General features: G+C 39.1%; 1 protein-coding gene across 1 annotated transcript in view; it reads right to left on the reverse strand.

The window, feature by feature from the left end:
- Positions 1-18,126, reverse strand: part of CPQ (carboxypeptidase Q) — a 137,961-nt gene that overhangs the window by 48,418 nt on the left and 71,417 nt on the right. Inside the window, exon 4 of the mRNA XM_009891836.1 lies at positions 10,025-10,136. Within this exon, the coding sequence (XP_009890138.1) occupies positions 10,025-10,136 (112 nt within the window). The remainder of the gene's footprint in view (positions 1-10,024; positions 10,137-18,126) is intronic.

The raw sequence follows: 18,126 nt of genomic DNA on the forward strand, positions 1-18,126 counted from the left end.
TTTCAAATAATACACATATAACAATAAACTACAGTAATAATGCAATTAATTGAAGATGTCAAGATTTTTTCCCCTGGAGACCAAGAAGTTTCCATTCTAAACCAACAGGATTTTGGCTTTCATTCTGTTATTAGAAATACAATCCTCCATGATTCAGACAACTAATCTCACTATTTGTGCATAAAAGTGTCTGTCTAGTTAGACATTTATTTAATAAGAAATATTTTGGCTTTGAGTGAAAAAACACAATTTAACAGAGAAAATCTTAAGGTTATTAAAGTTAGAAGCGTCAAAAAGACAAGGCACACCTTAAAAAAACCCCACAGCGTTACAGCATAGAAATGTTTGGGTTGGAAAAGTCCCTTAAGATCATCGAGTTCAACCATTATAATACTTCTAGTATTACTTAAACCCTGAGTATGATATATTTGTAATTTGCTAGTGAAGCTTAAATTAGACAAGGGAAACAGCTTTTTGCTTGGGAAACTGCGAAAATTTTCTTCTTACAACAGTCTAATGCAATGCAATCTGCTTGATTTTTCTCTGTTGATAGGGGTTCTGTTTGCAGCACTGCAGATGAGGTCCTTGGACAAGACAGCACTGAGAAACGAGTAAACCTGTGAGTCTTGAAGGTCTGCAGTAAAGAGAATGAGGTCTCCTGGAGAAGAGATGTGGGATCGAAGGAAGAAGAAGACAGAAAACAGGCAAGACAGGGGCTGGAGAGTGGGAAAAGAAAGCAGAGGCAGGAGTCAAGCCAGGTACTGCAGCATTTACTTCTTTTTCTGTTTTAGGGAGGCTGATGAGTTTACAACAGAATAGCAAGGGCAGATTTACAGAAGACTGGAAGTGGGAAACGTTAGATTTTAGGCAGCTTCATTTTAAGAAAGCCGTGGAATATCTGAATATCTGAAACAAACATGTTCCTCTGCACATGGGGTTTTAAACAAAGAATCGGTTAGTGCAGGGTTGTGACGTCAATACAAGTCATGTCTACAAAAAAAAAGAAAAGAAAACCCGCTACTTGCCTGCTTACATGTAAAACAGCAAAGGACCCCATGGCAGAGCACTCCTCCACTCCCTCCCCTGCACTGATCCTGTTGCCATGCTCTCCAAGTCCCTCAAAAGGAAGAGGACACTGTCCACCTCTAAAACACACCTTATTCCTCTTTAGGAAAACCTCCTTCATTAAAGATATTTGGAGATGCCACCAAATTGCAGAGCAGAAAAGGCAAGGCGGGGGCCCCACTCCCTCGCTCTCTGGCATTATAAGCATCAACCATGGTTTGACCTTACTGAGTGGTGGCTCTGCCTTCTGCCTCTGCTCTTTGGATCAGAAAAACCCCTAATCTGTTAGACTGTTCTCAGAGCTGATGAGTCACAAAAATGCACCACTTGTCTCCCCATATTGAAAATATATACCAACGGACAGTAAGGACAAGATGCCCCTAACTTCATCTGGGAAGGATTTCAGCATTTCACCATGTCCGCCGTGTTACAGATTTAAAAAAAAATAAAAATAAAAATAAATCACAATAGCTTCTGTCATCAGGTTTTTAAGTTGGTTTTTTTTTTTTTTATAGATAAACAAAGTACAGGTTATATCGTGACTTTCCTGGGTAAATTAAAGCTTGCAGAGAAGCAGCAGTCCACAGGACAAAAGGCAACATGGGTATGGAGGGCTGTATGCCTCAATTTACTGCTGGATTAACAGCTTCGTATGTCTGCAGTCACCCCTCTGCTACATCAACCCAGTATGGAAACTGAAGATTTAAGTATTTGCCAAATATGCATTCAACCAAATGTTGAAATGAAGGAATAAATGCAGTTGCAGCGTAACAGCATACACAGATATTTCATACCAAGTAGATTTAATACATTTGTAGAAGGTGATTTTCAGAAAAAAGTATGCAACTTTGGGGAAGTGGAAAGAATGTAAGATCAAGGAGTTAATATCAGGCATATTTAATTAAAAAAAATACAGTAAAGGCAGTCATTTAATCATGTTTCACAACATATCTCCTAGACAGCAAACAACTACACTACCACAGCTATAGGAAACTCAGAAAAACATTTAACAAAATTTTTTGCAAGTAGGTTAAAATTTCAGTTATATGACTTCAATTAAACTAGCAGAAAAGGAATGACTCCAGTGATCTTTTTTTTTAATAAAACATATCTTTAGTCCTCATATATTAGCCAGTGAATTTGGACTCCAGAAATGTAACTTCATACAAAGACTACAGTGAACTGCATAAAAATCTGTCTTATGGTTTTCCAGTCACATTAGTTACGGGTATAATTCAGATGAGAGTTACAATTTCAATTTTAAATAACTTTTAAGGGGAAGACAACTGTCTGATCAACCCGTTATGAGTTACATAAAATGTAATTCAGGTAGTACCTTAAAATTGTTACGTGCATTGTTTTAAAAACATTTCTGTAGTTTTCTGTGCCTTTATCCTACAAAACAGAGATTTGGTTATAGCAGATCCATGTCTACATCTACAGGAAAGTTTACTCATGAGGTTCCATTTCCCTGTAACACTGGCAAAGAGGGGGAAGTACGCACAGCACCTATCACCATACATTTCTCCCTTTCTCATGTACATATAGATCATCGTCTAGGAATGTAGGAAAGCCGTGTAAAAGGTGTGATGGCTGGGATTAGACTTTGTCAACAATCGTCCTTCCTTCATCAGGCTGCTCTAGCAGCAATGGCATCAGGCATCCTGCCCTGGGTGCGGAAGAGGAAAATGTGCCCTGTTCATCTACTTGACTCCTGGTATTCGCTGGCTCTGGCAGCTCCCCATAGCAAATATTTTTTTACATGGAAGAACCAGGATTCCCAGAAGCACTTGGAGGCACAGTCTGAGCAGGAGATTTCCTGGTCTCATGTGGCACAGACATGACTGAGCATGAGCTCAGTGCAGAAGACAACAGCAAAAGCGGGGAAATGTTTTCTCTGTACCATAATTCGTCACTATAGTGGCCTTTGGAGTGCAGCCTTTCCTGAAGTCTACACCGACTACTTCAACGCAGGCAGGAGTTCAGATAGCAATAACTGGTAGTGGCTTGTGCTGCTGCAGTTCAAGCAGTTGAAGGGAACCTGGTGATTTGGTAAATTTGCAGCGCAGCCACTGGGCTTCTTACGAAGACTCACCTTGTAAACACACAGAATGGGGAGTAGCTGGTGGACACGTGTGCACCTCTGGGCCTGGCAGGGCACCAAGAGCTGACTAGCGATGGAGCAAGCGAGACCCAAACACAGCCAGGGAAAGGTAGAAAACACATTTCTGAACAAGGAGAGAGAGCTTGTGGGTAAATGTTGCTGAAAGAAACTTGGGATGTGAACAAAGGACCTGTTGACTATTTGATTCCTCCTGTGCTAGCAGAGATGACACTCTGAAAATAAACCAGACTGTAGTGTCAAGTTGCATATCCTGTCAGCTCCTCTTCTCAAGAGAAAAAAAAAAAAGGCTCCAGCTGTTTTAATTAAAAAGAGACACAACAGTTATCATGCCTGAAGTTTCTCAGAAAAAAGCAGTGAAACTCATCCATCCAAATCCACTGCATCTCTAACTCCAGTGGGCTCTCTACTGCAGTTAGAGGGCTTAAAATATCATGCTCAGGAAAGCCAACACTGCCATATGACCACCTTTTAAAGACCTTTCTCTGTTACTGTCGTTATTCAGTTCCCTCAAGCTCCCTTTAAGGATAAAAGTCCCATGTTTTTAGCGCTGCAGTAGGAGGTAGCTTTGGCAGGGCGCTCCCCGGGGCGGGAGGAGGGCAGAGCGCCTGTGGCCTCGGCCGGGAAATGCCCCTCGGCCAAGCGATGCGGGAACACGGCTGGACGGGGAGCAAAGAGGCAGCACTGGCTAAAGCTCTGAAATCATCAGTTGCATACTACCCACTTCTTGCTCAAATACATCATACACGAGTATTAGTCTTGAGCGAGACCAACACAGCAGCAGCAGAAGGCTTGAAATGGTGGGAGAGGGACACAAATACCTCCTTCACAGAAACTGGCAACCAACATCCAGAGCAGGATCGAGTCCCACAGGCTGCCTCTCCAACCCGTATAGCCGACTAAAGGCAAAATACAGCAACGAAATAATTTTGGGGTAATTATATAGTGATTTTTTATGAGTAGCTGCTTAGCTAGTCTTTCGCCTCACCTGGAAAGGCAGCTTCTTTTGTAAACCTCACGTGACACAGGGATGAGAGAAACTGCGTTTCAAATGACACCAGAGCATTGCCCAGACTAACATGAAAATGCTGAGGCAAAGGGCATTGGCCATCTCCAGAGACACCTTTTTTGCACACAAACGAACAAATGTAAAATTTGAGAATTATAAATGCAACCTGAAAACAAGTTGGGTTTGAGGTTTCTAGACTGTAATCAGCAACACAGCTGTTGTTCTGCAAAACCAGAAAACCCAATTTGCTTGAGTTCTGCCTCTCCTACAGCTTCCAAATGCTGTAGGACCACACCACATCACAGCTCACGCAACACCCCATGGATTCCCTCAGCTAAAAGACAGGAACGCCTCAGCTCTTCCTCCCTAAAAAAACCCCAGTGCCTTCCCATCATCTCCAAATTACCCCAAACAACACTCTCACTACTGCCGTAGCAATATTTGCTACCTATCACACAGAGTTTGCAGACAGATTAAAAAGGAAGAGGCTCTGGTGCTTACACCAAAGCTAGATGCAGGCTGATTAACCAGGCATTCACCACCATAGGGAAAGGACAAAAGTGGAGTTTCTTCTTGCCTTTCCCTCAGTTGGGACACAAATGCACTCGCCTGTCTCTCCTCAATCACCCATTTGCAAAAAACATAACGGAACTTCGTATTCCAAATATTTCTATGCCTCTATCAAATTTAGTTAAAATTGATCAAAAGGTTAAAACCCACAGAGGGCTGGGGAGGGCGGTAGCTGCCAGACACAGCTGCAGGCAAACTGCACATTGCACAAGCTTACTGCCTCGGACACCCTGCCTGCAGTTATGAAGGATAATTTCTTAAGCATCAGAAATCCTCAGCTAATCACAACAGCTCCAGCTCCGCTGAAGGAAAGGGAGTTTACCAGTTTAGACCAGTTCACAAACTGCCTCAGCATCTCTAAAGATGCCTTTATTCCCAGAAAAAGGAATAAAGAGCAATAACCAGCTGAAACTTTAATCTTTCTTCACATAAACAACTCTGTGGAAACATTTCCAGTTCTTTGGTTTTTAAGCACATCTTGCCGATCAGTGGCATATATAAGCTTTAAGAGTTCCAGAAAAAAAAAACCCAACTGTTTTTCTCTCCTTCGTGCTTCATTAAACTTCAGTGTTAACTGGGAGAGAAGACCCCTTTCGATAACATTAATCAATGTGGCCACTATTTGGTGAAATTTTCTGAGATTAGCTACTAGCAAAGCAAGCAATTGTAAGAGCAGAGTCGATATAGAGAAGCTGATATGGATGCAAAAAGGAAAACACTTCTGTTCACTCAGGTCCAGAGATGTCTACAACCACTGCTGGTACCAACAGCTGCACAAGCCGGTGCTGACCTTCAACTGTAGGTTGCTGAACAGGGTGTTTCAAGAGTGAAGCTGCAGCCACACAGAAAAGAAGAGATGTTTTCTGCACTCGGTGGCTGTGGAAAAGCCACATGGAGGAAGATTCACCTTGCTGAAATGTAACCATCTAAAAGTTAGTGTTTGCTCTGAATTTGCTGCCTGTGCGTCCTCCCTGGAGAAGGAGGAGAGGGAATAGCATCGCCAGCAGGTACTTCTTCCTGTCACCATGGTGTGAAAGATGGGCAAAGAGACATTACAGCTATTAGAGGCAAAGTATTCAAACAAACTTGAAACTCTCCACTTTTTAGCTTTTCTACTTTCCAGGTGTAACTAAATTGTTACAGCTCTAAATAGTCTTCAAAAACTATAGTAGTTCACAATCTGGCCCTCTGTTTTTTAGGTACTACTCTTTTGAAATGTATATACGAGATTTTACATGAATTAAATCTTTTTATTCCACTCTCTGGTAATATACTATGGAATTATTTCAGTTCAGTCTGGCCTTCATGTAGTTTCCTTTCTCTCAAATAAAACCCCTTCACTTCCATGTGAAGTCATAAAGTGAAATGGAAAAAAAAACTTCTACCAAAAGGCTGAAGACTCTGTGTAAAACTACTTGAGACTGTGCTACTGTTATGTGTCCTTATAGGGAACACGTAATTATTATGGTGTCTGGAAATCTACAAAAACATGGTACAAATCTGTCACTTCAATTAAAAGAAAAAAAAAGTCAACACTGAAGATTCAGGAAATATAAAGGCTAACACATTAGGTAAATGCTTTATTTAGAAATAAAAGCAAAAACTATTAAAGAATTTTACTTGAGGCAAGAAAATAAACTGCACTGCTTAAAATAAAAGGTAACTTATCCTTAATATAAAATATAACTTAAACTATAATTTTAATTATTTTTTAATGAATTCATGTATTTGGCCCCAAGCCCCTAGCTATTAAATGGTTTGGGAAGGGTGTTATGTTGAAAGTACAGAATGGTATTTAAACTATAATCATTCTTCAAGTAATGCATGGAATTATTAAAATCCTAATTAACAGGCATAACTTGTGTCCACCAGCCACGTCCAAGGGTCACAGTGATATCATGATAAAGTGTTATTAGATCATCACTGGAAAAAACTGCTTAAATAGTGCAGTAATATCTCGCTTTCATGGAACCAAAGGACCATGGCAGAAGTAGTGGTAGTAGTCCTCACCACACGTTACAAATTTCATATTCTAAAATTAATTTTTCAGAATGCTTGCTTCAGCTTTGAGCTCCTATCTCCATACCTTTAAGATCAGTTATACCACATGCAGACATAGTTTTTATGGCTACACAGTGCGCCATGGCTTGAAGACTCCTAGGAAACAGTAAAAAAAAAATAATCTACATGAGCATACAGAGAAGCCGGTTTAGTTTTCTTATCCCCATGGCAAATGTACTTGGTGGACTAGTCTGAGGCTAAATTTATGAGGGTCCAAAAGGATATTAAACCAAGTTCAAAATATAATGCTAACTCAAAACACAATCTATGGAAGCGGTTTTAAATAAAACTCATTAATTCATTTCTTACACAATCTGCAAATCTGTTATTTTGCTTTCCTTTTTGTCAGATTTTATGTCCATCATAAGATATAAAATCTGCATTAAACAATCTGCTATGGAAGAGAGTTTATGAAAGGCCCTATCCCACATGGTTATCTACAGGTTAGATGTGATGACCCAGAAGTCCTCTTCCAGCCTTACGTTCCTGCAGAACACTGGTCTAAGAAGAAGAGCTTAACACAACAGCTGGCCAGAACACAGGACATCAGCAAAGGCTCCAGCATTTCCCAGCTGAGAAAACAGCATTTCACCACAGGTCGTACAGCAAACACACAGGCTACTACCAGAGGAAATCAAATATTTGAACAAGCAGAGAGTGATGCGTTTCAGTCATGCGTGAAGGGAAACCCAGTGAATAAGAATTATACAGTGGCACCATGAACTTGCCCTTAAGAGACACAAAACAATTTATCCTGAATGGAATAGTCAGCAAACACAGAAGCATAATTGGGTTCTTTTTTCCTGAAGGTAGAGGGAGCATAGACAATTTTCCAAGAATCATAAAAGAAAGATTAAAAAATACTAAAAGAAGGACTAAGCCTGGATACTTCTGTAGACAAATCCTCTTTAGTTTACTTTTAAAAGACAAAAAATTAAAACACATCCACTTTGTTTTTGGTCATAGACTGGTATTCCAATCATTCTGAGGCTGGGAAAACAAGAGATAAGAGGTTCAAATAATGCAAAATAAAGGAACAGGAGTTCACAGGAATGTCTGATGTTCACCACTGAAATATGAGAGTGGCTAATTGCATAGCAGAGCTTGTCTACAAAATGTTCTTCAAGAAACACTGAGTTTGTTCAAGTACACAAATCCTTCTGATCGGAAGCAGGGAAGGCTAGTTTCTTATTTAAACTCTGCCAGAGCTAAAAGTGGAGCAGCAGCTGATTTTAGTTTTTAATGAATACGTGGTGCATTCCTCTTGACCACAGGTTGCAGTTCTGGAAAATGGGAATGATGAGGAAAAATAGATTCCATCTGATGAAGGGGGAAAAGCATCCTTGGATATCAGTTTGACAATCTAAGAAGTCTGTTTTGAACTAGTTCTGAGTGGTATAGTGACAAAAGCCCATATGGAAGTAAAACCAGCAAAAAACTACAGATCAGTCAATAAGACTGGAATTCGCAGTTTGGAGACCAGAAATCAGACTAGGCTACGGCAAACTGGGAACAGCACGACACCAGACCAAACTGTCTGAGTGTCTGGAGAACACAGGCGGATGACTGCACAATCATAGCTCCCTCTTGCACATACACCGGCCCTATCTCATCTTACCTTGTAGACCACCTCTCCCACCAAATACACCCTATGTAGGCATATGTAGACCACACCTTTCTACCGTAACACACTGTCTGCAGCCCACTTCTACCCACAAGTCAGATAAGTAGAAGAAATTGGCTTTTTAGATCCCACACAGAGGGGCCTACGCAAACCAGGAGACAGTAGGCTGAGCAAGACCACAGTGGTATTTATCCATAGCACTACTGGAACAGACTTATCCAGGCTAGAAGCTGCCTTTTCCTCTTTCTCTCCTTCTTTATCTCCTTCTTATTTATCAACAGCATGGGGATTTAGTTCAACTCATACTTCTGCTCAGCAGAAATTCTGGAGGACGGAAACCAGCAAGTCCAGGGTTGACAGCCTGTGTGCTGGAATATCAGCTTCATAAGTGTCCAGCTGATCTACAGACCAAACTCCAGAACCCGCTCACATTGTCATCCTGCTGATTACCAGGAGAGATGCAAAGAAGTGATCCCTGGAAAGAGAAGGTGGCTCTGCATCCCACAAACGTATTGTAGCACGACACTCCACTGTGCAAGGCCTCAGTGTCAAATGTTACTTGATGAGCCATATGAACTCACAACATATGACAGGACATCATGTTTAAAACAAATTTGACAGAACTGGATCCTTGTAGTGATGCAACTCAAGTGTGTGCTTCCTCTGACCTGGATTACGATTGCCACAGAAATCAGCTGTCACAGTCCAAAGCAGAGCCCAAGCACACAGCAATGTAAAAGCAGCATAATCAGGAAATCAGCCCCCAAGTGCAAAGCTGAGAACGCACTGGCTCGATGGTATAGATGTATCTATCCACATTTGGTGGAACAAGTCCCAGCAGGATATAAACTTATTTAGGAAGAGCATTCAAGAAAAAAACTGTAACAATTGAAATACATACATTGGAAATGTCAACTTCTGTGAAGCTTCGAGTCAGTTTTGCTGAATATCTTTACATGTAGATGAAAGGAAAAAGACCAGAGGTAGCATCATTGCCTGGATCCAGTCCCAGTTACACGTTCTTGAGAAACACTTAGATGAAATTGTCTTGAGAAGTTATCAAGAGCGAGGTAAGGGGTTGGGAATTAAATTAACTGAGTAGCCATTGTAAAAGCAACATGCAGGACAGTGAAACATTTAGGAATACGTTGGATGAAAATGTCAGCTTAAAAGGTAAAGAAGAATATCAAAGGCTATCTGTGACTTCATGAATATTCATCTTCATTAATAGGGAGGAAGTCATTAAGACAAAATGAAAAGGAGTGAGTTCCTTCTAAGTTACCTAGATATTATATCTTATACTGAACTTTCATTCTGTGATGATGGTGACCATGCAGGCTCAAAGTACTTTCCAGATCGTTGACTGATATGTTGCTTTTGGATGACCCCTATGATGAATGAAGGGGTTTAACAGACAAATCTGCAAAATATTTATACTAAGTATGAATATTTGTGCTCAGAGGAATGGATAAAATAGAAAATCCAGTTTAGACAACATACAAAATGTCCTGGAAATGTAATGCATTAAAAATATTTTGATTTAATTTAAAATACTTTAAAATTAAATATTTACCCAGATCCTTAATGAGTGATAATGCTTCCCATGATATAAATGCTCCACCACCGTCGTCCATAGCTCCCTGCCCAACGTCCCAGCTGTCCAGATGTCCACTGACCAATACAATCTGGAAAAGCAATTATGAGAAAACATATCTACATGAAAACACTGAATCAGAAAAGTCAGTTCGGCATTTAAGCATTTAAATGATTTTGTCATAAATTTGGCTTTTTAGTTTAGAGCAGGAGGAAGGAAACATTTCAAATAAAACTCTCGTTCTCTAGTCACTGAATATAAATCTCGGATGACCGAATGCATCCTACTGTTTCAGACCACTGCCTGAATCAAACTAGATATGCTGTGAGGAATGCTTAAATGAAAGGTTTTGTCTTGTACATTAAAAAGTGCGTACTTTCCAGAGATACAGGACTACTACATTGCAGAATGGTGAAAATTTCTTTCATATGCTGGCTGTTTAAGCCCTTAGGCATGAAATTAACCCTATTTTTTGGTGCATAAGTAATAAATATAAACTTAGACTGAAGTGTTCCCAGACATTGTTGGTTTATTATGTATCTATGGTACTTGCCACAGAGGACCTCTAATTTATTACTGGATCCCCTATGTGCTACAACAATGACAAGATATTTTATAGTTCCATTAGTCATAAGGATATTTTAAATTAAAAACTACATGGTAGCAAGTCCCACATGGGTTTCTGCAAAGAAAGTTTTGTGGCTACAGTAGAGTATAGCGGCGCATGTTTCTCCAGAAACATCTACTTTCAGACCTAAACTCTTCAAATGTTGACAAGCAGTCAGACCAATACCAGAAGTGAAACAGTTTCCTAACTGGACCTGAAGCTGAAGGGATGATGGATCTGCGATTGCAATAGAGGTGTCAAGGAGGGACAAGAACTCTGAGCTGAGCAGGCAGTGTGGTAAAATGATGCAATATGTCAAAAACAAGATTAGGGAGCCACTACAGTGCTCCAGGAGTCTTTGAAGAACTGGTACCAGTAAAAAGGGCCCTTGGGAGAGGGTGGAATTGGAAGCATCCAACCCATCACAACTCAGCACTGAGGAAAAACTGAAGGAGATGCTGTAGCATCTGTCTGTGTCCTGCCCAGAACTGGCCATGTATGGGCCAACTCCCTGTCTGGCTGACATTAATCAGCTCTCAGAGTTGTAGGCTCTAGAATAAGGTGAAAAATACTTGTTCCTCCTCCCACCTTCTTCTCCCTAAGGGATGAGGCTCTCCTGGCATATCACCTCAGCTTTCATACATTGGAGGACAACTACTCTACCACTGATAATGAGAACACAATGAATTTTTCCTGTTATCACCCCTGGAGGGTGAAAGCCTATGCTATCAAGCGTGCAGCTAACGTTGCAAGGAACTAACTTGGGGCCCAACCATGAAAACCTCTATTTTCCACTTCACATGAGAGAAATCTTAGTAAGAAATCTTAGTAAGTTTTCAGTGATTATTAAAAATAGCTCACAAACAGATCATGGCAACAGAGTACAGCAAAGATGAACTCATGTAGAGTAACTAAAAGGCCCCTTTGCACTAAACAAGGGCCAAGACAAACTACTAGTCATATATATTGTATTGCCATATGTCCAAACAGAATGCACCAAACCTCCTTAAATTTAAAAAATACACTATGAAATGTTTATAAATGTGTGTATTATAAAAACCAAAAGTGTCACGCTTTAGAAGCTGGAAAAGCTTCTGATCAGAATCTGAAGAGCAGCTTACTCTTTCCTTCTCAGATGTTTCAACTCTCTTTTCTGCTCACCCAGCCTTAGCTAAACATGCGCTTGCTATCCAACACAGACTCATTTTTTTGGTAGTAGACAGACATGCTGCAGCTTTTATTCCAAACCTCCCCTCCTTCCAAACCTCTTAAATTTGGACAGCAGGCCCCTCTGTAAAAGCCTCAGATTTACTCAGGAGGTATTCCTGCCGTTTAATGTCACGATCCTCCCAAGCCCGGCGTGAAAGACTGCAAACAGCACGTTTTCCAGGGATGCTGCCCTGCAGTAGAAGTACTTAATCTGCGGCAGCCCTCTGCTACAATAGCAACATAGTTTGAAACTAGATAATCTAAGAAAAGCCATGCCAGCTTTGGAGGTAGAAACCATTCTGAAATGAGAGCAGAAAAAAAGTGCTCCCTGCAGTACTCCTTGCTCTTTTTGTTTCCTTATAAAGGAGGACTGAGCACACACACACACACATGCAGACACTTGTGCAGGCAATGCATGACTGGTCCTGCTTTGAGAGCTTGGGATGCACGTGCAGCCCTGCTGCAACCTGCCCACGGAGGACAGAGCTCAAGCACCACCACATTTTGTGGCCTACTGACGCAGACTCATTACTGTCCACTCAATAAGGAATTTGCAAACAATAAATTAAAAAAAAAAAAAAAAGAACGAACAGAAAAGGTTTTGAGTAGAAGCACAACTGTCTGCAGTATAAATGATGTCTATTCCACAACTTCAAAATTGCCATGTGCTTTGTTTGTTCTTAAAGCAAAAATTGGTTTTAAGAAGATAACTGTTCACTATCCTGGGAAACAGAGCTTCAAGCTGAAGTGAATTATTTACAAGAAGTTTGTAAGCTCATTGAGAACCAAGTTTACAATACAAACAATGCCTTGTCTTTAGCAGTGAAAGAATACTTCACTAATGCTGTTCCCTGGCAGCAATCTCAACGTGAGCATCTGAGAGGGAATTACTCCTCATTTCTGTGAAACAACAAACATTGCAACAGCAGGAAATTCTGAATCAGAAGAAGGTGGTGTAATCCCACTTGGGGTTACAGACTCCTATCCCAAAGCATCTTTACCAGCTCCAGAACATTACACCAAAACAGATCAAAGTTCAAATGGATTGAGAAAGTCAGATAATTTTATGGATGAACTTTTACTCAAATTTACTCAAGCTGATGCCAAGACCAATTACATAAATACAACCAATGTACTTCTATGTGAAAGTTTTTTTGGAACAGTTGTTTTTTCAGCTATCATGCTTCTGCAGCAGCAGCTAAAATGAAAGTTTCCATGATCCTGCTGATAGCTAGCCATAGACATTCTTAAAATAAGACACAGTCATAAAATAACAAAAACGCTATGTTTATCTTGGTCCTTAAGTAGATATAATGTGTCTAGGCAATGAACGGAAATATTTCTAAAATTCACCCTAAACCACTATATTATTTAAAATAATATTATAAAATAATAGTACTATAATTCTCTGTACAGTTGGGCTAATCAGAAAGGCAGCTAAAGCTATCATGTAAGTATGATTATTGCATTTTCCACATCGCTTTCAAATCTGTTACGTGGCACTTAGCTCCAAATCTACACAAAGACTAATCACTTACATTTGCACAAAACATCCCTATAGAAATATCAGCACATGCCAAAAGAATGTAAGCATTGCAAAGCAATGTAAGTAAGCATATGTATGTATAAGTATTTGTTTTAAATATACAGAGAAACCACATGCAACTGTACAGGACAGTACAAATACAGCAATACACATTTGCCAAATTGAACAAAAATAACTTTAGGATAAGATAGTTCCCATGCAACATGACAACTTAAGATTTGACTTTCCTGCAGTGACACAGCTAAGAAATGCTACTTAGGCACAGTCCCGAGACAATGCAACAGAAGGGAAACTGCAGGAAACATTACAAATAGAAGATGAGTTATTCTATTTCCTTCTGCACCGGTATTATGACCTCTATTGGATGCCATTAAGTCATACCCAGAATTTCAATCAAGCATATTGAAATATTTTGAAATTTATATTATATTTTATATTTCTATATAAATAGCTATTTATATATTTCATATCTTAAAACCAAGAAGGTTAGGAAGAGGAACAACCCCTTCACATACATTTGCATATGTCATAAAGTTATCCATTTCTAAGCAGGATGTCTTTTGCCACTAAAAAATAATCTCCCATTCTATACATAACCACACATGCCTATTGCATTTGTCACGCAATAACTTCATAAAATGTAGGGAACTACCTTGTGCTTGGTTAGAGGAAATTTTAAGAAAAGTCTATTCCACTTTTAGTTAGTCTCCCCAATCCCACTTGCTCCTGTAGAGGTACAAGGCAAAGGCTTCTTTCTATGCACGTTAGCGATCATAAATAATAAACATTAGGAAAGAACTGTAAGTAACATTTTCAATCACAGAATCTAATCTAGAATAACATTTGTATCAAGTTGTGAAAACCAGCATGCAAAGTTATTTCATGTCACTGAGGTAGATGGTAATGGAAGAATAATGAAGTCGTCATTCATCTTTGCCCTTCATGGATGAAGACGACTTCATGGATGGAGGTTAGGGTCCACAAAGTAGGACCTTTAGTGATGGAATCTGGCTATCAAAACATTCTCTTAGAAAAGCTTAGTGATAACTTTCATTATCCAAACTACTGAAAAGCATTTTTTCTTACATCCTCCTCTAACAGACAGGGAAGGTAAGGAGCACCTTAACTTGAATGGAGAGGACAGAAAACTTAAACAAGGATCACATACACAAAGAATGAGATGACCAAGAGCTAAACAGGATATCAGAACCAGATCACGCTTCTTTAGCCAAGACACATTCAAACCCCATGTGTCTGTGTGCTAAAGCTTCAAGCTAAAACAGTGAAGTGCTCTAGACTGTAACTCAAGTGCTTTTCAACTGCTCGTCTACATTTTCAGCCAAATACTGCCACGAGTTAGTCATTTGCTCAGGCAACACAGGTCTATGGTATTCCAGCCCAGTTCCCAATTACCTAGAAACTCATGAAAAGTATTTCTATTCAAATTTCTGTAGTTCTTTTTTCTTCTGTTTGCTTCTAAATAGGTCCACCGTAAGCTCTAGGTACCACATGAAGGTCTTGCATTGTTTTACTGGGTATTGTTCCTGCATGAGTCCCTTCCCAGTGCATGGGATATTTGCACAATACTTAACTTACGCATATGAACACCACATACAGTTGATTTGTGTTTGGACCAAAATAAGAGGAAAACAGAAATCAGATAAGAATTAGGATCCCCTATTCAATCCAATCCAAAAATTCCCTATGAAGTCTCTCCTTCCCCAGACACTCATTACTGTTTTTACTCACACAAACACCCTCTCACTTCACAATTTCCTATTGTCCCCAGTCCCAATCAAAATTTCTGATGTTAACTAAACCATGACTGAAAAACTCTTAATCCCAGCTTCTGAGACAGAAGAACCCAGCACAAAATTCAGGCCTGTGCTCTCAAACATAGGGAGTACATTTTGAGTAACCTACCCATTTGGATAGCATGAAAACTATGAACTGCCAGATGGCTTCAGTTTATAAGGATCTAAAGATTTTCTTCATTTCACTGTGTTAACAGCATGACAAGGGAAAAGAGAAAGGCAGCATATCACGTACCTAACTAGTGGGCAAATAAAACATCATACAGGACTAAATTTAAGCCCATCATGCTTAACTTGCCTTCAAAACAATGATTAAATAAAGTCTTCATATACACAGATTTGCAAATTAAGAGTAGTAAATCTGTCATGGCAGTTTTAGGATTTATTAGCATCATCCACAGTAGTGCTTGCAAATAGGTTCTGGAAGATGGCAACACCAAGCAATATGCTTTTCTACTGCTTACCCAAGTAGCAAAGATGGCACTAGCATCCACAGGCATTTCCCTTTTTTGAAGTAATTCTTAGTCTGCAGACTGCATTCGTTTTCTCATTTTTTAGGAAAAAGTTCTGTCATCTTAATGGAATAAAATGTTAGCGCATAATCAGGTTTTGTGCCCTTGCCCATTCTCTTCCCTACTCCACCTTAAACCTTTCTCTCTTCAACTCACATAGCAAAACAAATCACAAATTAAGAGTGATAACTCTTCCTACTTGATACTTCATGTCCAGGCAGAACCACATTCCTTTATGCAAAGCAACAATCCTCAAGTCTCAAAATATTGATAATAGTTATTTACTTGCATCATGCAGTAAGATTCTGTAAATCAGTCCCTTGTGTTTTCCATCACAGTCCTTCTGAAACCTCAACAAATAAAAACTTGGAATCGTATGTGCTGCAGCAGCACAAAGACTGCTGCAAATGCATCACACATCATCTTCCTTTCTGGAATCCAATCCAGCTCTTCCAGCAGCACAGTAGAGCCTCGAAGGAAACTTCTCAAGCACTGCAGAATAAAGACAACCATTCAAAATGGTCATATAGTTCTTGCAGGGACACTGCATCTTGTATCTGCACCACCATTATGTCAAGCTCAGCATCTCAGCACTTGGGGAAGACAAAACTGACAAAGTTGAGTGCATGTTGGCAGCATAGCACTATACGCCGTGGGATTAGAATTAGATTTACATGCAAGGTTAGATATATACATACATAATATGCATATATTTTAATATAAATTCTCCTGTTTTTAAAAAATGTGCACTTCATTACTACCAGAAAAAATACTTTGCCCACTTATGTTTAAACATAAGTCTACTCTTTTGAGTGTAATTCCATCAACTTCAACAGCTAAATTCAAGCACGGAGTTATATCAGAGATGTTCAGTTGTAAAAAATGCTTACTTGGTAAAAACTCTTTGTGAAAGCCTACCCTGACCATATCCCAAAGATTTGTTTTGGGCTACAAATATGTGAAAAAAGATTTGCGAGTTTCTGCACTTGCCTTTAAGACAACACTAACTGCCGCCAGTTAAACTGCAATTGGATTAAAACATGCCCTAAATGTAAATCAGGAACATTACCACATTTAGTGGATTTTATTTTGTGTATATAAGAATATTTCTTCAAATTAGTTTTTAGCTTTGGTGTCCAAATAATATGACTTCACTGTACTGCTCCTTTTATTAGATTTCACGCACATTAGGAATGGTTCTCAAATAATCAGTCTAGCTGTCTCAACTAATTTACAGTCCTAAAGATACAGTGAAGTTCAGAAAGAAAAAAATGATTAAAACAAAAACTGTATTTTCTACTTAATATGTAGTGTAGTAAGTCTTCCAGGCTTCTGATTAAATGATAGAACTGCACATGAAACAGAAGTGACTCACTTAGTCACACAGGAATCCAACCCTATTACTGCTAAAAAGCTGATTAACCTTCAAAGAGCCTCTGTGTCACAATATACAGTAAACTCTTTAAAGCTGAATCTCTACTTTGCAAAAGTGATTGAAAATAAAGTGTTCTCAGAAAGTACTGCAACCAAACCTCCCTGTTTGAAGTGAATCTCAAAACCACTGAGTAGTTAAATAGCACGTGCTGATATCATTTATGGCATATAGGACAGCGAAGGAGAAAAGTAGTCTGAAAATAAGTTATTACTGAGAAGGGAATTGTAGTAAAGGTAACAGGACATAGAAACTATATGAGCATTCAAAAGATAACCAAGTATTGAAATCACTACCAATTTCTTATTAAATGTTGGGTTTTAAGACAGCATTTCCATATTCAAGTTCCCTAGAATCTTTTATGTCCTGTTTCCGGAGCTGTAACATTTCAGAAATAATACCACTCAATAATACTGTATTTTGAAAATAAGGATTTTAATTTATACATTGCAGCCCACGTCTAGAGGTTTTCAGAGGAAAAAAAATTACATTAATAACTTCATGTAAAAAAAAAAAATCAGGTTATCACCAAAATATCACATACCCTTGCATAAAAATGATGTTGTAGCTGCTATTTCTCTGGTTTAAAGATGAGCAAAGAATCTCTGCAAATCCCCATGTATGAAAGCTGAAACAATGTCTGACCTGATGGGCAGGGAAAAACAATCCTTTTTCTACACTTACCAAAGGAAGACTTCACTTACAAATGTAGTAGATAATTTGTGTATAAAAGGATTATTTTATAATCTAGAGAGTCTTTGTATATTTTTCACTTTAGGGATATATATGCTTCTACCATATTACTACAGATCTAGCAACATTCACAAATCTTTTATCTTTGAAATTTCTTTTCTCAGATATCAAAATTAATCTCAGCTAAAATAAACATTCATGCCTAGTGCTGCTTCTTTAAATGAAGCATTTACAAAACTTTCCTACTTGTACACTATGATACTATGCA

This window comes from Charadrius vociferus, unplaced genomic scaffold (assembly GCF_000708025.1).
Source record: "Charadrius vociferus isolate BGI_N301 unplaced genomic scaffold, ASM70802v2 scaffold15, whole genome shotgun sequence".
NCBI classification, from domain to species: domain Eukaryota; kingdom Metazoa; phylum Chordata; class Aves; order Charadriiformes; family Charadriidae; genus Charadrius; species Charadrius vociferus.